We start from the raw sequence: 25645 nt of genomic DNA on the forward strand, positions 1-25645 counted from the left end.
TTTAACACTTTGCTGTTTCAGTCTTAGATATGTTTACAGTAGGTAAATATTTTTCTCTTTGGTCTCCTGTCAGTGACTCAACCCACAGCCTAAATTTCCACCCATTTCACAAATGCAGGACAAGGTTAGAATGATGATAGGCTGACCAAGTGAGAGCCTGTAGGTTGGCTGATCCCAAATGAAACGTCATTCTCCTGTAAGCAAACACATCAACTCGCACTCTAAGCCTAGCCCTGTTTTTCCCTTATGCAATGCGCTAAGCAGGGCAAGGTTAAATTGCATCTCTGCCCCTCTAGTCATTTTTGTACTTAATTCATCATTATTTTAATCATCTCCATGTTGGGAATAGAAAAAGTAAGTTATGAGTTGGTGACTTATATTTATTTGCTAACACATGCCCCGTGGACATTTTCAACTGCCTCGTGCACCATTCTAAGCAGATGAAATGTTCAATGCCTCGTGGATATTTATCAAATAACGTGATCCACTCCTTACACACGATAGAGAAATGACCAGTTTTCGTTTATTGAAATTACAGCTAAATCAATTTTTAATCCCAAGTGATGTGTCGTTTATTGAAAAAAAGAAATCTCGTCAACTTCATTCATGCATGCTCTCTATGGAAAGTGATGATCAGTGGCATAGCTTAAACGTTTTAATGTTTTGGTCTTATATTACAGTATTCCTAATATTTTCATTAATAATTTATTATAATTAAATTTTAAATAAATAGTTATATTTTGTATTAAAAAAACATGATCACTTGAAGTTTAAGTGATGTTTGATTTGATTTAAAATTTATATGAACATTTTTCAAAATTGTACCATTTTCTATCCAGTTTTTAGATAATTTAAAAACTATATTTTCTAATCTAGTTTTATCAAACCAATATTATTATTTATTTAAGTATGTTTAATGATTTAAATTGATAGTGCTTATTTTTTTGTCACTATTATTATTATTGTACATTGATAATTTGAGTTGCTAGAAAAATTAATATGCTTCGGAGAAAAAAATCTCAGCATTTCCTTGCTTTCTGCACGTCAAATATTTATAGTGAGTATATGACAGAAGCTTATCAGTATAATACGTTTGATCACGGAGGCCAATTGAAATGTGACTTCAACTAGAGACCCCGTGGATCACCTCTGAGAGACATTACTAACATGAAAGTCTATACCTAATTTTAATAACACTAATCAAAGGCCACCCCGACCTACTTGTGCCAATGTTTTGTTCTTGCTGTTTTTGCCCATTTTTTACTACGGCGAATCAACACAGCAGGCCTAATTAAATACATATTATTAAAGACGTGGATGCCTAGGACTTGATCTTATTATGTCTCTTGTGGGCTATGGAAGGAGGTGAAGTTCTGTACCCCTGTATGTGCCTGTTGGTTATTTACATATTTTGTGGAGAAATAAAGTAGAGCATAGGGAGTGGAGCGAGTACAAAAGAATTTATCCACTGATGACAAGAGTCCAGCCATTAAAGGTCTTTAGCTTACTGCTATAAATTTGTTTGACAGTCCTGTATTCATTGTGGGTAATGGTTAAAGCTACTGTCTATAGCAGAGTGTCATTTTCTCGTGGCCAGCCATTACTGTAATTAAACCAGCAATGTATGGGAAATACTGTAAAACTGTTGTTGAAACAATTTATCATGTATATTTGGGCAGATAACTAATAAAACAATGGTATCCAGAGACAATTTTTTTTTTTGGCAGCCAGGCTAACTTAGGCATTTTGTTAGCTCGTGCCAAATTTTATCAAAATACAGTAGATGCTTCTATAGGAAAACCATCAACATAGTGATCAATTGAGATTGTACTTTATATTTGATTCTATTATTTTTCTTAAAATTAATTCTACCTAACCAATCATTTGTTTGTTTGTTATTTGTTAACTGAAACTTATATTTGTTGTTTAGGCCTCTCTCATTTTGGAAAATATGGGTTAGAAATCTCTGATACATGTAGAATCTCGATTCTGTGTATAATGATGTTTTTTATTTTTTTTTATTTAATTGATTTTAAGTTTACATAATGATGTAACTACAATATGATATGCCATAGTCGCCTAGGTATTTCCCCCATTAACACAAAATTTGGCTGAATTTGTGGGTAGGTGAATCCCGGGAAATCTCCATCCCATGGCAATATTTCAGTATTGCATGCCCAATTTAAAGCCCGTATTTTCGTTTTATTTAAAGATTATTTTTAAAAGTCAGCTTACCTCCTCATTCAAATCATACTATTGGCTTTTGCCCGAGGTAGGCCAGTACATGAAATTAGGCTTAAAGTGGGGAAGGGGGTGGGGGCGTGGGCGTACTGCACACCCGAGGAACTATGGTATATTCTTTCATCCACAGGAAGAGAATTGTGGTTAATTATTATATCTGTATTTTTTGACCTGGAATACCAATAATTGTTGCTTCCTTGTTTAAAAATCATTTAAGCAGAATAAAAAACAAATGGTATAATTGTTACTTTTATCAAATTAATAACCAGGAGGCAAAATTAATGTAATAATGAAGTTGCTCCCCTTCCCACACATTTTAAAAGATGGAGCTACAGTATCTTGGTTAAGATGCATACCTTCCTAGTCCTTGGGTCTTTGATTCAAAGACAAGGTCAGTTTTTGCAACTAAAAAAAAGTTGCATTCCCAACCTTGCTTATAGAGAATTCTAGTTGGTCAATTCTATTCTGTAGGTCTACTCTGTCTACATGGATTTTTATATGACAAGTACCAGTAATGTTCCTCTTAATGGGTGTGATGTGACTTCATCACATGTCCATATATGGGCAAATCATGTCACAGAAAGTGGATAGATTGGGACACAATACTTGCTATTAAAAAATCAAAGTATTTTCCTCAGTGGATAACGCTTGATATTACTATTAGCGATGATACATTTTTTTTATTTTTTTATTTTTTTTTGCGATTTAATGTAATTACTCTCCCATCATTTAGAACAAACATTATTTGTAGTATTTACTTAAAATATTTTATTCAGATTCAATTCTATGATTTAACTCCACCAATGAGGTGATTTCATCTGAGGAATTTGAGGGAAAATACTAATTAGTAATAATTAATTATACATGATAATAATAATAATAATAATAATAATAATAATAATAATAATAATAATAATAATAATAATAATATTGAATAATAATAATGGTAATCAAGAAATGAATAATAATATTAATAATAAAAATAACAATTTGCTGTTTTTACATAGTGCGTATACTAAAAAATATACTTGAAAATTGAAGAGACCCAGGGAATTTACAGTAACTGTGCTAGCAATACTTTACTCACAAAATGAACAACCCATGTTCTTCAATGTCAAGTGTGTCAAGAGGTAAATATCTCCGGGGTCAATAAACTGGGCGACAGAAATATGTAAATTTTGAGATACTAATCCGATATCTGTGGTTGGAAGATAAATATCAGAGTAAGCTAGTAGAGTGCACTTTAGAATAAGGTTATGAGGCTAAAGAAGAACAAAACTAGGTAAATAATTACAAAATGGATTACCTGGAATTAATTCTAAAGTGGTTTTTATTTGGGATAAAGATTTTTGTCCTGGATCATTTGTTTGACGTTTTTTAGTGTTTCCTGTTCTCTAATCAGGCTATCACTATTTGTCTGACAGTCTGTAACTCATATTAACTTCTGACCAATCAGAGCCAAGGTCAGATCTGCTCTCTTCACTGTTGAATAGTTGAATTCTTGCCACTAAGCCCTCTAATTGGTTGATTTTTTTATGTTCATCACTAAGACCTTTTCTAATTGGTTGATTTTATAATTGTCAACAATAAACTTTCCCCTGATTAGTTTTTTAATTTAACATATATTCATTCATATAATTTTTCTTTTATGGTCAGTATATAACTTAATAGGTCAACTTTTTAATTCCTATTTGAATTTATGATTCAAGGATACAGATCAAAATTTATATTCTGTAGGCCTAATTAAATTAAATTGCCAACTTTTGATTGGAAATCAATAGTTTCTATTAATATACCACACTGTTTTGTAGTCAAGTTGGATTACAGTTTAAATTAATTCACTGAGCGGAAAAACATTTAAGAGAAAGTCACAACATGGCATAAGAGGCAGTATTTGAAGACTACTGTAGGTAACTTTTTTGTTACACACTTAAAATCAATTGGCGGTCCTAAGCCAAGTGTGAAAAAAGTTGATGTGTAATTATGTATACATGTATGTACACATCAAAGCAGCCGGATCCAAGTCAGTAAATCGCAACATTTAGCGTTTAAAGAGATTTCAAAAAGCATCCAAATGTCAATACAAGATCAGCACTTTAAACTATGTACTTAATTAATTTAATTAATTTAAGCTCATTTGAGGCACTCAAAAACTGATTTGAATATGTGGATGTTTAGTGATCGCTGTTGCGTTTGTTTACAATGACAGTAAGCGGTCAAACCTGCAATCATTCTTCCAATTTTATTGCATTGCATGCATAAAATATTTTACTAACATTCTAAAAATGCCACAAGATTTGGCAAAAAAATGTTATACGTCTCAATGGCTATGTTCATATAATTAATTGACAAGCAAATGCTTGGGTTCATTTTTTCTCTGATTTATTAATTACCTATTAAAACTTTGCATGTGGTAAAAGTTGTTAACACTGTATTTGTACTTGGTGTTAGTTAAGGGCTCTTGCAGTTACTATATTTTTGCATTAGCTCGCATTTAAGTAATACATCCTTTCCAATCTGTGATTGGCTGTCACCGTAATTTTTACCCGTATGCATTCTCACTGACAGTGTACAGTATGCACAAGGTGGTATTTAAAATGGTCACTTTGCCTTGCTTTGTAAATTCTAACTGCACCTTTAAATATAGTTCATACTGTACTTTTGTAGTAATAATGTAAAGGGAGGCTACATTTAAGATCCTATTTCATTATTAACGACTATTTCCTTTTCGTTGGCAGTACCAAAACTTGGCTTTGAAATTTCATACATATTCTATGAAACAGAATACTTTGCAATCTCCTACACCACAAATATTTGTGTATACATTTGTATGCCCTTAGCTTGTAATCTTAATAACAGTACACATATTGGTTATATGAATTTTGTTATAATCAATATTTTTAAAATTTCTTTTTTATTTTTAGTATGCTCATTTCTAATACTACTGCCATTTTTTATACAGGATGTTCATAAAGTGATTGGTTATCACTCATCACTTAATTAAACTATATCTTAATTGAATAGATGCATCATATAATTGATTAATTAAAAGCAAGGCTCATGACTGATTCCGTATTGGTCGTTTCTTCTGAAAAAATTGCTGACATAACTTTCTAAGTTTAGAGGTTATTACATCTGCAGATTTGGAAGGACTTGAAGAATAACCGTATGGCCAGTCCGAAACCATCCAGATGTTTGAGAATTGATACTGTCTAAAGTACCCAGATGTTCTAGAATTGATACGGATTCATTCAGATCAATTTCCTAAACCCGATCAGGTGATCATTTTCAACCTTGACTAAGTGGTTGTATCAATCAAGTACCACTTGTTAAACAAAAAATTAAATTAGGTATTAATTGAGAATCTTACAGTCATTTTAAGGGTCTTAACCTCGCTCTACTAAAAAAATACAGACATTAGTGGAAGACGGAAACCTTATGGACAAATCTTTGTCAATTATGATTAAAATCCATTTGTTATGCAATATTTCTAATAATTGTATACCGTAACTCCTGACCTATTTAATTGATACATAATGCATAGTGCCCTAGATTTCTCAGTTTTGAAAGATTCATTTTGGCCTACTTTTCTTTCATACATTAAATCTTTATTATATACTTTGAGCCTTCAACTGAGCCGATCGTTTTGCTGTGAATGTGAACTAACTGGAATGTATGATTTATGGATATCTATCTTGAGTAAATATGTTTGTGGTTTATGTGCTTGTCTTCCAGTCCCATGGTCCGTCCTATCAGGGGCGTAGGCTTGTTTTGGTCTGGGAGGGAGTACGAAATGACTTGAGGGGTGCGAAAAAAGAGAATGCGGAACTAAATTCCTATTCCAATTGAAATTAACTCATAGTTACCATGATATCTCTCATGATAAGACTTATATCACAAGGATACTGTTACTTCTATATAATTTTTTTTAGATTTGTCTTGATCGTTAGATAGATTCTTGACGTTCTTTTTAAACATTGTCACACAGAGTTTATCTTGCGTTCACACACCTATGGTAAACTTACAAAGCTTCCAGTTAAGAACAAGTAGATGGAAGTTGAAGAGTTCAACTATTATCCACAAAGCAAACTATCAGAAACCACAAAAGTACTTGTTTTATCCTACAATTATCATGCAATTAAACTTGTTTGCAAAAAGTTTAACATAAAAAATACCCACTTTAGCAAATACCAAATCAAAGTTATCTTAAGATGGGAATGTGGCGACGACCACAAATGTTAGACTAGGTTTATATGCAAAGAAAGCATACCATGTAATCTTAGTCTGGAGATAAAATTTGAAATAGATTCTAATACTGTATTGTTGTTAAAATTTGAATTATAAAAATATATAGCGTTAATTGTGATTGATGATGTTTTTTATCATTAAACATATATAAACAGAGCTAGATTTTGCCAATTCTTTATACCACTATATAAATAGGAATATGGACTTTATGATAGACCTGTCATTTGTATGAGCTGTTGTCTTTTCACTTCTTGGTATGCACAAGAGGTGTAGATTAGGTTAGAACAGGGAGCAAGATTGCCTTATTTTTAACTTTAGTGAATGCATTTAGATCTAATTAGGCTATGTACATCCTATATTGAAATACATTTGTGCTCTTTTGAACATGCGTAAAAGGATGAATTGTCAATCAATCAATCAATTAATCAATCAATCAATTTTCTTTTGTATTTGATATACAAGGAAAATGATTTGGCTTCCTTGGTCAAAAATGATTGAATGGAAAACAATTATAAGAACATTCCTCTTCCTAACTAAACTATACTTCTAAAAGTTGGGATGCTTAATACTCCACTAAAATACTTTAGTGACCCACATACCCAATGCAATCCAAACTTCAACTTATAGGCTTATGGCGCATTATAAAGACTATTATAGATGACTAATTAAAAAAAAGATAAGAATATGTAAAATGAAAAAGAAAATTAATTTTTCCATCAAAAGTTTCCAGTAAATATGCTAATCTACTGTACCACAAAACTGTATTCATATAGATTTTGAAAATTGTAATAGCTAATAATATATCTGTACTATATAGTGTGTTCTTTTTAGATGAGCTATATAAAACCGCAGACTAACCTAATATTTACAACACTGATTAGCAAATATATTCCAAACCAACTTTCAGACTGACCGCAGATAAGTGATAAAAGCATCAGGCTAGTCATATATTTTCTTAGTGGATCATTCATCAAAAACGATTTATAGTTAAGAAGGATGTAAAGTATTTTTTACCTGTTCTTGTTGATATGTTTTCTGTGAAGTTGATCTACAGTCTAAAAAGTTAGTTCCTCCCCAAAGATTTGCAGTACAATGATGGGTTGACGATTAGCAGTTGAATGTTTATAAGGTTTGCGCAGTGCTCTCAAGCTCACAACAAATCTAGCCAATTACAGATTACTAGGTCATTATCAAGTAAATAGGCTAGCGTTTCCTGGCGGCAAACCTCACGGAGTCTGCCGTTTGAACACACCCCTCACAAAGGAAATATAATAAGACATCAAAGTTGGTTTCCGGGACTATTTTAATTGTCTTTTCCACCAAAACATTTGCCGACATCTAGAAAGTGGTTCTGGGATTTCACAAGTCAACTTGCTGTTGTTACATGACAGTGCAGAAAATATTAATTTAAAAAAAAAACAATGTTTTATATACAGTAGTACATTTGAGTTCTTACCTTTTCCCCTTTTGAACTTACTGGTATGTAATCTTATTTTAACTTCGATCAAAAGTACAATTTTATAATGAACAGTACTTTTCAGATACCCAATCTCCTAGTAACAATTGCACCTGTTTATTAATAGATTTTCATAAATTCCATTTTTTCAGAAAAAGTCAAATGAAGGATTTGTTCAAGATTTTCAAGTGAGGAATTAGGTTGCGTGCAATACTTGTGGGAGTTTTTTTGCTACAATTATAGTTTTTTGTCATTTTCTTGGATAAAGCATAACCAAAGGATACAAAAAAGTTGTCATTTTTTTTCTATCAGTGTTTAAGGGCCATCATTGGTTTTAGAATGGCTGACGGTTTCAGTATATTTTAAATATACAGATAATGTTAATTGTGGAAGTGGTATATTGAGAGAATCAGATCTAAAATACATGGTAATGTATTACCATAAAAGTAACCTTATTTTCCCCTCCCCCCCGATAACTTTTCTATATCCTTAAATCATGTTCCTTCCATAAATATTCTATGAGCTTCCTCATTAGACGATATTTTTTTAGACCTTCTTTTGCTAACATATTTTTTTTTAAGAGAAGTGCGGTAAAAAAATTAAAATTTAATTTTGCTTTCTTTTTTAGCAAAGAGTTTTGACAAAAACATCTAGATGGAGGATAAAATGAAAAAAATGTTATTGGTGAATGTAAACAAGGTATAAAAAAAAGTATCACTTTCCAGCAGGGGTTTAGCCAGAAAAATGAAATAGGCCATCCAAAATGGAAGCCAGTGGTTGTGGCACTGAGCTGTTTGGGAGTCCCCACCGGATATTGGTACGAAAACAACATACATTTAATAAATAAATGTTGTTTTTATCAAATTTAAATATGATTTAGCTCTAATTTAATGTAACATTTGATTGATTTGAAAAATATAAAGAATTTGCTAAAGGTAGACCAGGCCCAATTAGGCTAGGCCGAACTGATTAGGCCAAGCCGTCCAAGCTGTCACGGGAAAAGTGGCCGTCCTAAATAATTGTAGGCCGTCCAAAAGAGGGCCGGATGGCTCGCTGGCTAAGCCTATGCTTTACAGGTCTATACCAATTGAAAGCAACTATTTAAACATTTTTTCAACAATTAATATAGATCTATATCTTAACATACTCTAATCTCTGTATACACAGCATCCAATGTGTCTGTTTGCTTTTAGGCTTCCCTTTATCTGACCTACTGTATCTTCAAAACACCATCTCACTGAACACTGCTATCGCCTCGATTCAAACACTCTCCCTTTTTACACCTACTGTATCTCCCCACTTAATATACTTCCCTCTTACTAAATATACATACCTGGTATCCCTCATTAATCATACCTACTCCCAAAGTCTACCAACCTATGAAATCTGAAAACAACCTGACAAATCTTTTTTGGCAGATATTGATGTACAAAGAATTTATACTTAAAAATACTTCACCGGAACTATAATCAAAGTGAAATTCACCTGCCAAGATACTTTAATTAATAAAGAATTATCAGGACTGTGGATTAATGCTACAGAATTTAACATTGTTTCCTGCAAGCTGAACCCCATGTCTCCCCAGGCCTTACCACATATAGTACATTATAATGTATGATTATCGCATGGTGGACAGCGGCAATGATTTATTGAAGTTATTAATCATAGAGTTTCCACTTAAACCTGTTGAGGATGTTTGCTCCAAGGTAAACGAATATCAATAAGTATTATCGTTACCACCTGTTGAATGTGTTACTGTGAAATTTCATTCATTCAGGAGATTCACAATATATATGTCCCTTTGAATATCAACCCAGTTATAATTAACTGATTTAATTCTGTGTCTACATGGTCACCCGAAAATTCTGGATTCTAAAACTGGATTGATCTGGTATGCCATCTAGTCAGTATTTTAATAATTGAGCAGGAAAAATTCATGGCATGTTTTATACTCTACTCATCATTAACTGGTTATTATTGGGATATTGTAAAATACGGACAGCTTCATTGGGTACTGATCTAACTTTAACATAATCACAACAGGTTTTACAGAGTAAATATGATTTATGGCAAAGATTAACAGCGTTGGACATCATATGAAATTGATTAATGATGTGTGAAATTCACTGCACAAAGTTGAGTGATGTCAGAAAAACTCGTGAAAAAGTGTTTATAAGTAGGACAGGGCTGTGAATAATACACAATACCATTGATAGCCATTTCTGTCTCCTTGCCATTAATAATTGATTGACGTTCTGACATCTTGTGTATTTAAGTGAAAAAGATTTCTTCCATGCTGTCAACAGATTTTTTGTTGTATTCAAGTCTGAGAGAGGGGTATTCAACCCTTTTAACTGAACTGAACTAGATGTTGTTTTTTCCAGGGTGGGAAGAGAGGGGAATCTGGTGGTATTTTTGGGGTTAAGATAAAGACAGTTAATTTACATAATAAGACGGATAATTAACAATAGTAATAAATAGTTATCATTTATTTAGTATATGCTAAACTTTATCTTATAAATGTTAAATAAAAAAAAAATCAGTTAAACTACTGTATTACATGTTATCTTACAGAATGGCAACAAAACATCTATTTTGATTTATTTTTGTACTTAATGAAAATAATCTTTAAAATTCCATCAATTTTCGGAGAATTTCAATCTTTTTATTATGACTATGGGGAAACCTTAAAGTAGATTATTATCAATGTGCCGAAAGGCATAATTGCATCGGTGAAAATGTTGTCGATTAACTTTCATGTTGTGATTGTCTACATTCACATGACATGACCCACCTTGCGTTCATTTCCTCCGATTTAAAAAAACAATGTTACCTGCCGATTTCGTCGGAAGGTGAAATAACCTCTCTGTATCTGCTGAGCTTTGAAGGGTATGGATATTTCAACATGTAATCACTTACCCCCAGTTATAGTAATTGCCCCACGATATGTCGTTGAGTACACACTTATAAAGCTCTGATTACATTTAAATCAGATAATAAAGATCTAGTACTGTCGATAGATATTAGAGATTATTGTCCCTGATCAAATACTGATTAGTGACAAATACATGTAGCAACATAATAAATTGATAAAAAATGGGGTAATGTGATTACAATTTGTGTAACATGTCAAAATACGTTTACATTTTGCCGGCGTTTGGATGCACAGAAGCTGAACAGAACGTTGATGTACCTTGAGTAAATAGGCCAATTGCATGCGAAATCTAGTTCAGATTGGTTGTCTGCCAAGTGGTTCACCGTGCTACTGATTCAGCGTAGACTCAATCCAATGCACCCTCACGACGACGTTAGCAGCACTTAGATTCAATAATCTCTACTTATTCCCGTCATCAAATGATTTAATCGCTAAGAGGATATCAGACTCTTTAATTTAGCTGTTTTTATTTGAAAATATTTTAGGGACGCTTCCCAACGGAGTGTTTTTCTCAATTTTTTTTTGTCATTGATTTCGAGGTCATTGAACTATGTGATCTTGGTACATTAGCACAAATAAAAGTTATGTTATGCTAAATTGAATTTTGCGGTCAAAGGATTTATTTTAAAGAGGGAAATTGTTAAATTTAACAGTATTCTTCATTAAATCAGATTTTGTGACTTAGAATTTCCTCATTTTTTAAAAAGAATACATCCTTGTGTTTACATACTATATCAGGTGTTTAAAATACATTAAGGAAATTGTATTATTATTGTTTTTTCTATTTACAATTACCTACTTTGATCGTGTTCTAAAAATAAATAAATCTGAAATTATATTTTAAAATATGAATTTTCATTTGTTCTTTAGAGTTATTTACTAGTACAGTATAGTATAAATAATAGTTATTTAATATTTTGTGTTTTTCGTACACCTTTTCATATTAGTGAAATTAGCTTTGTAACTTTCATCTGCTGCTAATGATGGGGGTCATACTGTACTCTCACATGACCGGTGTGTGTCCTGAACTCATCTTGACTCTTTCATAGAGCCTGAAGCGTGATTGCTGTCAGCAGAAAAAAACGTTTAACCACCGCCCACTTTTCTGGTACTAGGACTTACTTCCCACTTGCCTAAGTCCCTTATATCCTGGCTACCCATTTTGGGGGAATTAAGTCCCCATGAGAACCGAAAGTTCAGGGTGTCGGTGGACACATGACCGGTAGATTCTAGGAAAGGAGTTAAGTTTTAATTGGAATGTGGTTGAAGTAATACTTGTTGAATTAGAAGTATGTTAGTGAATGAGCATTAGTTTTGATGATTCAAATCTGTTGCCTTCTGGGGAGCTGGGTATACATTCACTTCCTCTTTGTAACTACCGGTAGTAAGCATTTTCTTAATTGCTGATAATAATTTCAATATACATACTTTTTTAATTCTTTAGTTTGTAGGAGTGTATTCGTTCACATTGGTGATTTTGTGAATTTCAATAGGATCGTGTTGATAAATCAGTCAAGTATTCATCTAATCAATCGATCACAATTGATTGATTGGTCCATTTATCAATCAGTATGTTAGAAAACAACAACTATCTAAACATAAATATTTTGTTATTGTTTGTAAATGTGTACTCAAAGATTAAAAAGAATATTATGTTATAATACATAGATCTGTAGCACAATGAAACATAATAAACTAAATTGATTAAAAAAGCTATAAATAGGCCTAGCTAGATATAGAAATAGATATTGTGACCTATTTAATTTTCTTGGTATTTAGTAATGTTTACTATTAAGATTAAAAACATGACGTGACCAACAAAATGCTGGTAATTATTTGCTCTTGTATTGTAGTATTTAAAATTCAGGTCAAGTACTTTATACCCCAGGGCCTATGTCTGGGGTCTGTACTTTGTGTGAGCCATGGATCAGTTGTCTTTGAAATGTTGATATTGTGTTTAAATGTGACTGAAGACAATGCCAAGCATAGGATAGGGCAACTTAACTTAGTTACTAGAGCAATTGACCTAAATAGCTCATTTAAGAAGTGTTTAGTAGTGAGTCGTTTGATAGAGATCTGCCAGTTGGATCCTTTCAATATCACTGACTGTAATGTTCTAATTATTTAGCAATGTAGGTCAAATAGTTAGTTACTACACTTGCTCAAGTGTGTGGGATTTTTTTCTGTTTGTGTTATGTTAGTCATTTTATCTGTTTGAGGCACCATGTGTCTTTGGATTAATTTAACTGTATTATATTTCATATTTAGTTTTAATAAGTTTATATTATCATCTTGTATTTTTTTTTTTACTATACCTCATTTAAATTAGGTAAAAACAAAATTTCATTGGTCAGTTCCACCGAGTGAAAGGGGTATGGTAGTGCTAGTGCTAAATTTTACACGTACATGGTGAAAAAAATACTACCGTACCCTAAATATTATATAACTTGAAATGCTGAGATTCAATGAAAAACCAGTTGCCATTACAGTACATATAAGATATAATCTTACTTAGTATATATTGTGGATCAAGGAATGACCATAAAAGGAACAAAAAGACAGCTTTGTCCCAAGAACTGCACTTTCCAGCCAGGTGAAGAAAATGTACGTCCAACAGAAAACAAGAGCTATTGTAACTGTCAAAACTTCCTTAAGTAACCCATCTCTACAAGACATGCACACCTGCTGATCATCATGACAAATAATTATATTCACATGTTTGTGGGAGGAGTTACCTTATATTTCTAAAATAATGATGTAAGCAGTTTAATTTGATTGATGTTCCTATATACTTCAAGGTTTGTTACTATCTAGTTTAAGGAAAACAATTTTTGTTTATGATCAGTAGTAATACTCTAAATTGGAAAAATGGATCACCAGTCAACATATAATTATCCATGTTGCCAAGAGGGCTCTTAACGTGCGGAGTCAACCGAGGGGAGGAATAACACTTTCAAGATCCCACTGTGACGTATCGTTAATTGGTATTACGAATGCTTTCCATGTGTTGTGCGAGTGTTCAAACATACCAGATATAGTATATATGTCAAATGTTACCTCAGTTTAAAAAAAAACAAAAAACAAAAACTGAAAATCATAAAAAATCTTAAGATCATATTTTAAGTAGTTCATTTTGGAGTTAATAAAAATTATCAACTTGAATTTAGAAATTAGTGTATTTAAAAATGTATACCCATAATTTTACAGTTGAAAATTTATAGAAGTAGTTTTTTTATTTTATATTATTATCCAGTATAAAAATTAGGGTACACACATTTTTAATTTAATAATTTCTATGCGAAAGTTAATTTGAATTTTATTGCAAAATAAGCAAGTTAATTTCAAATTTTGTTTTAAAATTATTTTCAGGGAACAGTACATCTTTAAATTTATAAAATTAACATTTTATAAGTACCATGAAACGAGAACGATACAGCCCAAAATTCCATCATTATATCATCAGGATAATAATTTATTAGTTTTACTTGAAGATAAATGAAGTTATTTGATCATTTATTATATCAAATAGATAAGAAATTAAAATGGCTAAAACTGTCAGCCCATATGTCCCTCCCACTAGATTAGAAGTCCTAATATAAATATTTATTTAGCAATTTTTACTTACGGATGCAAAGACACTGATAAAATAGGAAATTTATTTTTAAAAATAAAAGAAAAAAATAAAAAAACAAGGAAAGAGTGTGGGATTTTAGCTAGAGAGGGAAAAACTAGATTTTAACAAAATATAAGAAATAATATTTAAATACTGTAAGCAGATTTTTAGTGAAAAATTCAACAGTTTTCCCTCTCATAAAATCTGAAAGGCAAATAAGGGATAATTGATTTGATTTGTAACCAACTAGTTAGCGATCCTCTAAGGCCATCTTTTCCAATTTGTCAGCCACAAAGGCGAGAATATATTCATCTCGCTTTATATAATCGATTACTACTTTTCCCATTGATCAGACTCTAGATGCGAGAACCTATTTATCTCGCTTATGAAATTACTTTCAACTTTGCTGGAAAACTAGGCTATGAGAGAGAGACTATTAAAAGAGGGACACTTCAGATAGAAGAGGTAAACATTGACCAAGCTGGGTTAAGCAAACTTGAAATTCATATTAAGGACGAGAAAAAGGTCTGGCCTAATAAGGCGTGCAAAACAAACAACGATGAGGACTTCAGGAAAAAAGGACACAGTGGTAAGCTAGCCACGAAGGCTTATCGATGACTGTTTGATTGAACGTAATATTGGATCTAGTCGGAAAAGGTTGTCCGTCAAGTAGGTCAGGTTGTTCCAAAACAATTCATGTTCATGAGTTTTTGAGGTTTCCATTGTTGATACTTTATTATTATATCAGATCACAATTAACATTATATTTTTTGTATTGTTACAAATAATTATAATTACAATTATTTGTTATAAAATATTATATGAATATGTATAGTTATTGGAAAGCGAATATCATCCTGATTTTTTTTTTCTCTTGTGTCAGCTTTAATTTACTGTAATAGGACATTTTATAGATTTACCTTTGTCTTTGGGGATGGACGAGGGTGGGGAGAGAAATAAGTAATTATTTTCTATGCAATATTTTAAAATAATTATTATCTTAATTCTTGATGACATGTGTCAAAAGAGGTTATTGACCTTATGGTGTAACACTAAAGGCTGAACTGAAAATAGTTTGTAAATATATTATTTAAGTTTTTTAAACTTGCATTATAAATTAAAAAAGGTTAAAAAAATAGATAAATTGAAGTTTTATCTATAGTTGTTTAGTTAACACATTTTATATTATTTTATTTTTAAAATTTTCATTGTTACACATGTAAGTACCAACAGTCTAATTTTTTAGTGTCCTTATGGTGTAACACTAAAGTCTCAACTGAAAATAGTTTGTAAATATTTTATTTTTAAGTTTTCTAAACTTGCATTATAAATAATTAAATAAATCAATTCAGTGGTTTTTTTTTTGTTTTTTTTAGGTAAAAACAAAAAAAATTAGATAAATTGGAATTTTATACATATAGTTATTCAGTTAACACATTTTATATTATTTTGTATTTTAAATTTTCCTTGCTACACATGTAAGTACCAACAGTCTTATTTGTTAGTGTATGAAATCAAGGTATACATGTCACATTTTTTATAATATAAATTTAATGAAAATTGAATACTTTTGAAATCAAACACATGGTAATAAAATCCCCCCAAAATGTTTTACTTCTTCATGCTTCTATTGTCACAGATATATTTGGCTCTGTGTGTAGTTTAGTTTTTATTTGGAATCTTTCATTACAGTGGCATGTAAACTATAGAATGTTTTTCGAAGTGTGTTTGATCTGCAATCTTGAATAAACCAGTCCTAGTTTTTATTCAAAATTGATATATAGGTTATGATAAAAATTTGTTTTATTTTTGTACTTCAAATTCAACTACCATGACCAGTAACTATAACGTGTGATTATTTTTGTAGTACTTCAAATTCAACTACCATGACCAGTAACTATAATGTGTGACAACTCATTTTCTTGGGTGGAAATATATTTACGGTACTCGAATTTGTTGGCATTCGTTATTGTCTACATAGCTATTAAGTATTATCCATTATCATTTTTGTGTATTGGTAACGATTTCTCAACAATATATCTGAAGGATTTTCTACTATAAAAATCTATTATTGTTGTTCACTTACTTCCTATGTTCTCATACCCTATTCATGCCTTTCAATGAAGCATTTAACTCCAGGTCTTTGTCACCATGTCAGTTATCTACGCAGTATAGATAGAGGACACGATGTCTCCAACATGTGACGTGCGACTGCAGGCCAGTGACGTACCCCATTTTTTCCTAATATTCTTCGTACTTAACCTGATTTCATGAAGTTATTGTACTTTTTTGTATGCATGAGGAATATCTAGATCATGCAGAAATTTGACAAATAAAGTACTTAGTATTCACGTTGATATCTAGGTTGTATTATACTTCATTGTTTAAGATTAAAGTGCTTTCTATTAGTATTATATAGCTAAAGAAAATCCCCCAGAATTTAAAACCAAATAGAATAACCTAAAAATTATTACTTGTTAGACTTAAACTTGCCCGACTTATTGTACAGCATTTATAATACAGCATTGTATTATAGAGGGCATTACATATTCACACCTACTGTTTTAAGGTACAGATCTGAAGATTTGTTGGTTTTTCTATTCTAAAAGAAAAAATAAAATCCTCATTTGACAGTTTACCTCAGCCCCAATTTGTTCTTATTTTGTTCTTATATTTTAAGCGATTTCAGCCTCAGTGTTATTATAAAAAGTGTTCTTATATTTTTAAAAATGTATTATAGTGTAACAGTCTTTAGCATATCATGCTAAGGCCTCCTTTTGCTTCATGTTATTATGTGGTCATACTCAACTCCCTGGGGGATTATTCCATAATGTTGTAGCATTCCGTAATGTTCCAGCATTCCATTATGTTTTGGCTGCTAATCAGTCATCCACATGTATTAAAAGCAGGTACCTACTTTCAATAACTGAGAGCAGTGGTGTATTAATAGGTTAGCATCTCTACGCTCCTCAAAAAAAAAATTTCAAGCACCACCCCCTCCTACTGAAGCTTATTATTTTAAGCAAAATATTACAGTCGCATTGTTAAAAAATTATCCAATATCCCATATATTTTTCTGCTAGCACCCTCCTCAATTATCCTCGGCGCCCTGTGTAAACCCTGTCGGACGTGAATTTATGTCCCTAATAGTGATTATATTTAAGTTGATTACATAGATTACGTGCACTTAGTACTGTATATATATAGGGTACAAAGTAGGGTAGATGTTACATTATGGAATTTAAGAATTGGGTAACTATATAAACATCATTAATCAACATGTCTGACCATTTCCTGGTATGCTTAAATCTCCACGTAGACAAATGTAAGGTATACTTGAGGGGGAGGGGGTTCTTTAAAGAGTTTATTACATTTAGTTCTTGTTTGTGCTATTTGTCAGTGTTAATTTGTATCATAATTTTTGTCTTAGATTATTTCATATTTAGGACTAGACTGTGGTTCGTGTATTCTGAGAACTGTCCTTTAATGTAAAATCAAAGGCAGTGTGCCAATATAAGGCCTCATTCAGTTATGGAGAAACGAGACAGTAATCTGATCAAAGTCTTAGGTTCGAATCCCCAGGTGGGAAAAATATATGTCATATTGTCCTATGTTATTTCTCAAAAGTCAATGATGTAATAATTAATATTTTCCCCATATTATTTCTTCCTTGTCTTCATCCTTAATTCTTTATTTGTGTGTATTAATAATAATAACAATAATATAGGAATTTATACCATACTTTTTGCTAATGGATACAAGGTGCTGGCAAAGCTGTATGTTGTTATTTTATACTCTTGGCTAGAGAAGGATACAAATGTTGGTAAAGTGCTTAGCCCATGGACACAAGTGAAAACATTTTAACCCCTGTTCCCTATGGTTGAGAAACCGAAACATCCACTTTTGGCAGCCACTTTTTGTGACCACTTCTATGTGTTGTCTGAAATATTTTTTTTAATGGCCTCTTTTTACAAAATCAAAACAATTTTAGTTTTTTAGTATACTGTATAGTATGATTACTGTTGGATTGAAATATGATTCAATCAATCAAATAAAATCAATCAACTGTATTTTGAAACATATCCATGGGAAGAAATTAAATATCTGGCAAAACAAATTATATATATAAAAAAAACCACATTTGAGTGTCTCTGTCAGTGTTAAAATCTTGATGAACTCAACACAAACAGAAGTATACCTCAGTTAATTACTACTTGTGGCCAATAGATGTATAAAAAAATAAATGAAGCATACTCTCCTCCACTACTACTGTTGTGATACACAAAAGTTTCCAGGCAATTTTCATAAAAATATATTAAATAACATTATTGTAACATACTGACAGGTACAACATGGTTTTAGACATGTCAAATTCTGTAGTAATAATAATCACATAAGTTATCGATAGAAAAGTAGAGATGGTATTACAACGTTCTATCTATGCAGTATTCTTATGCTATCATTACATTAATTATGTTGCCAATTTATTAAATTTTTTCGGTCATATCATATTTTTTGTCATAGAATTTCCATCCATATGTGAGTTGGCTTTCCAGCGCTTTGTTTATAATTTGTCTACATCGAGTCTATCGAGCCTCATGTTTTAATCTTTTGTTAATTCCATTGTTTACTAGCATTTGACTTCCTGTCACCAATAATGATGCTATTAAAAGCTTGCTTGCTAACCTCACTAATTTGAAAATGAATGCAAGACCGGTTGAAATATTTCTAAAATAACTTAAATTCAGTGGTCCTTTAATGAAGTTCACCATATTTCGACTCATTCTTGTTATCATAAATTATGTTTTTTTGTTTTTTTTTGTGCGTGTGTGAAATATTTATGGGACTGATTGGATGTTGTAAAATTTTTGTGATGTTTTAAGAGTTGATATGAATTCACCAATTCATTGAATACTATCATATATTTAGTAAAGATACCAACATATAAGATTGATTTTTGAAGAAAAACCAAAGCACTTCAGATTACCTCTCAGTTGCTCTACCAACTGAGCCACAATGCCAATCCTGTATACAATCTACCACTTTCAGGTCGGGACACATTTAAAGGTATATTACGTAGCACAATTAATAGATAAAATCATTTTAAATTTGGTATGGATAAACACATCCATCAGAATTGCAGTTGAACCCCTACAGAGGAACACCATCGGAACAATGAAAGTCCCTGAGAGGAAGTGTTTATAATGTTAAACTTATTTTCCCTTGATTCGTTACTAAACCGGTGCCTCTAAAAAGAAGGATTTTACATAATACACATGAAAAAAACAAGTACTCATTGAGATCTGAACTGAAGACAAGATACATTAGGTGTATTATACTTCTTCTTTTTTTTTTTTTTTTGGCTCAGAGAATGTATTATTATTATTTCCTATTGTCTCTAATGTTTATTCATTCTCAACTGAAGTGTTTTTAATTTGATCTTTAGCATTTTCACGTACTGGTAGTAGTATCTTCCTTTCCACCCTCTCTGACTCACCTTTAAGGTGTCAACATTTCTATTCTTACTCACTCATCATTGCAATTGACTATTTTGGTTTAGGAGTTTGCCTAAATTTACAAATATCAATAATTTTAAACATTAAATTTAATGAATGCATTCCAAAGTAGACCATGTACTAAGCCAACATTTGTGGTAGAAGGATAATTTATGTTTAGCACAATTAAAAAAAATGTTTCAGGGGATGAGTGTATAGATCTAATGAGAATCATGGTCTGTAGGAAATGATGGATTCATCAAATTATATTCTTCCAATTGGAAGGAAACGACTGATCATTTTTATGTGAATGTGAAAGTCTTCGGTCCTTTAAGGAAGACAGTTTTATTGATTTAAAAGATGATCTCTTTGGACAGGCTTAGGCCAATTAAGGCAATCATTTTCAAATGCTTCAATAGCATATAAACACCATCTACTGTTTGTTCTTGAAGTGAAGTGGATTATTACAAAGTAAGAGAAAACGTTGATAGATATTGCAGAACTTATCTTGAGGATGCTCAGAAAGTTAGAGTGAAAATTAATGTATAAATTTATGGCTACATTACAACCCATTACCACATAATGACAATTTATACTAGTACCAGTAAGCAATAACTCAAGTCTTTAGCCATTTTCAGACAGGGGTTCTGACAATATTGCTATTGTATTTTATACCAGTACACATGAACCAGTGTAGTTTAAGATAATACCCTGCACCTCAGGGAAGAACAGTGTAACAATACTGACTGAGTATACAGAATAAAGAAAGCTTTTTATCTATCTAACCACTCATACCAACCAAATATTTTGTTAATATCGCCGTAATATAACGCCTTTTGGTATGAATAGATCGTACACACACACATAGATATGAGCAAGTTGTTAATACAGATGCTAATTGTCTACATTTAACTATTCAGCTTAAACAAAATTAATATTTGAATAATTGCTTAATTTGTATATTTTTATAAGTTTTTAGCTCCAATTAAAAATTAGAACAATAAAATATTATTCCTTGTCAAAAAACAGAAAGAAAATAGTATATTCTTTGGCTACAATAGGCTTTTCATTGGCTGGCAATCAATTTTGCCTTTTCCTTTGGTTTTTTAGAAAAGATAAATAAAGTTATTTTTATTCGTAAACATTCCTTACTTTTAAAAAAGATCATTTCATTCTTACAGCTTTGTTTTTGAACTGGTTTCGTTTGAACGTTTAAGACCAGATTCATTATTGTGATGAAACCCACCTTTTGAAATATAACAATTTGTCAAAGCGATAGATCTTTCATTTGATTGGCAGAATGCGTCAACCTGATTGGCATGTCGGGAGTGTCAATTATTTAACTGGCAAGTGAATGTTTTAGGTATTAACCGCAATGTAGGTCAGTCTGATTTTGGTTCAAGCTTCACTATTCATCCGTCTCTTATTGTTATATATCTTTTTTCTTCTTTTTGTGCGTGTGTGATATATTTGTATTAAATACAATGATTCGATTCAGTTCAGTTTAGTTATATTACCTACTTGAAAGTAATCTGTAAGTAAAATGACAAGAAAAGTTTATATATTCATTGAAGACACAAGGTGCTTTATTTGGCTTCTTCATACATAATAACATGAAAAGAAATTCTGGGTTATTCAGACTCTAATAAACATAGTTACTACAAACAGATACATCGATACAATATGGAACTTGTAAAGAATATATTTTTACAGAAATAAACAAAATTAGTATGAAACTTTTTTCCAGTTTCATCAGTTTTTACATGTTACTAACACATATGTTTTTTAACATGAATTTTTAGAATAAAAGTGGATTGGATTTTAAACCTTCCTATATTGAATATTAACTACCAAGTGGACATCTCTTGGACAAAAAGTGTCTCCTTTTACTGTATACTTTTTTTGTTAAGACTAAGATACGGTCATGTTTTGTATCAGGAAAAGTTACCTTTTTGTTAAGACTAAGATACAGTTACTTATTTTCCATGTTTTGTATCAGGAAAGTATCCCCTTGGACTCAAAGGAGGGGTTCTACTTATATAGATATTGTGTTAGTAATATTCTTAAAATGGAATTATTCCACAGGTGGGATGAATTACAGTATTGGTTATTGTTTACAGATAAATTGTATATTATCATCAACTATAGGTAATTATAAATGATTGTGCATGATAAAGGTTGTCATTCATAAACAGTCAAGCTAGATACTGTACACATTGTGGTATTAAAGCCTTGAAACTTTACAATGTCCAAAGTCTGTTTATTATGGCAATATTTGTGCTTATGAAGTAGTAGGCTGCAGGTAAAGTGTGTGTATTTATTGCAGTGAATGGCAGGGACGTGTGAAAGGAGGTCGGCCAAAAGAATGTTGAGCCAATTTATCATAAGGCATTGCGGTTCTGATTCTATGCACATGAATAAATCTTAAACGGTGAGGTATGTTTGCTTGAGCTGGGGATAGGCCAATATATGTACTTCGGTATCTGAACGCTAATATGGCATGTAAGCCTGTAAGCTATGGAGTTATAGCATTTATTGTATACTGTTAGAATACAAAAGAATATTCAAATCAATCCAGAGAATGTTCTTGAGTGAAGTCTAGTAAATAAGATTTCATTAAAAACAACAATTTGTAACACTGCAGTTGTCATACTTAAATTGTAGGCCTACATATTAAAAGAAGCCTATTCAGGGGATTACCCTTCACAAACAATATCCTCGTTTCCAGGCAGGAAAAGCCTATATTGCAACAGGAACGACAGAGAAACTCAAAATAATTAACTATATAATAAATTAATGTATCCAAATTTATTTTAGATCAGAACTCTTTTAGTCTTAAAGATTTGAATAGTGCTGTGCAGTGAAAATATAATCTAATTTTGATATTTTATCCTCTAATAATGCAGTATAAAAGAGTAGTATTTACATAATAATCCTACTCCAAAAAAATGGAGTAGTTTGCAATTTAATAAGGTACCTCTTTAAACTAAAATGGATTTATATCACTGTATGAAACCGTTAGTACATATGTACATACAAGTCAAATATAAGTATAATAAGTCTTTCATATCAACTGCACAACATATCCTTCAATGGAACCCTTATTGCTTTTTAAACCCCAATTGCAAGAAATTGACAACATCTTTACATCGATACTTGCAGAGTACAGTCTTGGGTGAAAGTAATTGTACCGAATCCCAAGTGACCGAACCTAGTCTGTGACTGCAACATATTGGACATTTGATACAAATTCAATTTTAGTACCTAACGATGACCATATACCTAGGTACCTCCAATGATTCTTAAAGATACTTCCATATGAAGAGCAGTAACGGTAAAAAGAAACTTATTGCTATCATTTCTATGAATGTAGTCTCCCAGACTAATATTTTTTTTGAGATAATCTATGTTTATTATGGTAAATCCCTTGAAACCTGTTGCTTTGACCCAGGGAGACAGGTTGCAAGCCTTAGCTCTCGGGGTTGAAGCTTCATTTACGCTTCTCTTACAAGGGCAGCTGCTTCGGTCATTTTACTCTTCACCTGTCCCGCGTGTTCGGTTCCCTAGCACCTGTCCTGGGCGAAGTAGGTCCTATAATTCCATATGGCTTTCGAAATCATTTTAATGAGAGACCAGGTAAACTTTTTACACAACAAATTGTTGAGGAAAACAGAAGTAGGTTAGTGCTGTAATACAGCCAGTATATTTTGACCAAACCATGTTTTCAGGCAAAATTTTTCTTGTTTCCACTACAACTATCAACTTGCTGATTTTTCATCTTTGTGTAAGCAATGGTTTTTATCTTCTATTATTTTTCATTCACCAAATACCTAATAAATAACCATAAGTTAAATAATAATGAAATCTTTCTTTTACAATGGAAGCTTATTCACCAAGGTGGTGTTCTTCTATTCTATGAGGCCATATATGTACCTTTTACATATCATGAAAACCAAACTATAAAATGTATCAACTAAACAAGAACTACTTTCGAAAATACAAACTAAAAGGAAAATAGAAAAGCTTAAAATAAAAAAAATAACAAAAACCAAAGATACTACCAAATAATCTGTAGTTAAGAATTATGTTTTTATCTTTTTAAAAATGTTAAGAGTAGTACTATATTTTTTGTGGTCTCGTCTATGTTGTTCCATACCATGATATGCCAAACTGTACAGATTTAGTCAGACTAAGCTTGGTTTTAAATTAGGGCATGTAAAGTACATAATGATTAAAAATAAAAATTAGTTTTTATTTAATATTTGGGATACCTATATTATGATTAGCTGTGCATGGTACTACTGTATAGATCAACCATCATGCATGGACATTATTAATATTATAGCAGAACCCAGCCCATGTCATAGTGCTACATTTCCAGGATGGTGGATGCCTCTAAATATGTTTGGTTTGTTTTAGTTCCATTTGCAATGTGAAACCATGCAGTGGAAGTAATCAGGGTAGTCAAATTCTATATGAACTTCTATATGAACGCTATCAGATCTGTGCATACTGACCTTGAGCACCTCTAAGGACGTGATTACAAACAGTTTTCTCTGAGGCATATTATTTTTATTGAAAGATATGTTTGAACAACACTTAAAACAAATATTAAGATGTGGTATATTGCATTTCAAGGTTCTCAGTATGTGTTCATAATATTGCATGCGTACTACTACTGTGCAGTAATGCGGATATTGGTTGAGTTTTTTTGCTGTCATAATTTTTTTTTATGATATTACCATATCTGGCAAGACTCGAGGTATAGCATACATTTGTATCTGTTACTACGCAGAGTTTGTTCCCCTTATGTACTGAAAATAACCTGGTCTATGTTGGCTGCATTCTTTACTTGTCATTTCTATGTCAAGAATGGGATTTTACTAAAACATGATGGTTCCTATACTTAACCTTTACTCTAAAATGATCCAAGTGTACATTCAACGAGAACATGTTTATCAACATGTTAAGAAACCCAGCAGCTAATCGCTGGCAAAGTAGGTCACCTGTTTATTGTCAAATCTTCCGCCTTTCTACGATTCCTTGATCCGAGATTGGACTGTCACGCTAACGCGGATTTTTAATCACTGTTCGTTGTCAGTCATGTGATGGCAGCAGTTGAGAATAATGATTCGACAACCCACAAACACTGTAGGGGGCAGCATCAGGTTGCTGTTAACTATAAGTGTTGTTTGATTCCATAGATTAGCCATCACCCCTCTTCAGTTTTATAAACAAATAAAGCTAATTGTATTTTTCAAGAGTACTTAAATGTACATAAGGCCAAGTAAAAAAAAAACATGTTTCACGTCCGGCTTTTTTTTTAAATTGAGGAAGAGGCCTTTTTTATTTTTTATTTTTTATTTTTCAAAATGGCCGCCATTCTACAGCCTCGGTTTACCAGTCGCATTTAGGAATCATTGTTACTGTATACAATCGGAATGTTCCCGATGTTACGTCTCAGACGTCTTCACATGAAACTATTCCATACAATCTGACATAGAGGGCCAGTATAACGGCAAATTCCAGAATTCATCGGAAATCATTGGCCGTATTCGATTGGGACTTTCGTGCTCTGCTCAACGGAAACTGCTCAACGAAGTTAACGCTCGGAATTTATCGTTGAGTTTTGTACTCAACGGGATAACATACTCAAC

At 31.8% G+C, this 25645-nt stretch overlaps 2 protein-coding genes across 3 annotated transcripts in view; one reads left to right on the forward strand and one right to left on the reverse strand.

Annotated features, from left to right (window-relative positions):
* The window catches only part of LOC117112718 (steroid 17-alpha-hydroxylase/17,20 lyase-like), a 28345-nt gene extending 20781 nt beyond the window's left edge, over positions 1–7564 (reverse strand). The window contains exon 1 of one of the 2 annotated variants that reach the window (XM_033255860.1): positions 7504–7564. The gene's annotated coding sequence lies outside the window, so the exon portion shown is untranslated. The remainder of the gene's footprint in view (positions 1–7503) is intronic. The other variant, XM_033255863.1, reaches the window with a different exon arrangement.
* A 7473-nt stretch (positions 7565–15037) lies between these two features.
* Positions 15038–25645, forward strand: part of LOC117112719 (SWI/SNF-related matrix-associated actin-dependent regulator of chromatin subfamily D member 1-like) — a gene marked incomplete in the record, with an annotated part of 83152 nt that continues 72544 nt past the window's right edge. The window contains 1 exon segment of the mRNA XM_033255865.1: positions 15038–15082. Within this exon segment, the coding sequence (XP_033111756.1) occupies positions 15053–15082 (30 nt within the window).

The sequence above is a fragment of the Anneissia japonica genome, unplaced genomic scaffold, assembly GCF_011630105.1.
Source record: "Anneissia japonica isolate Jap-2015-1 unplaced genomic scaffold, ASM1163010v1 scaffold432_len584295_cov189, whole genome shotgun sequence".
NCBI classification, from domain to species: Eukaryota; Metazoa; Echinodermata; class Crinoidea; order Comatulida; family Comatulidae; genus Anneissia; species Anneissia japonica.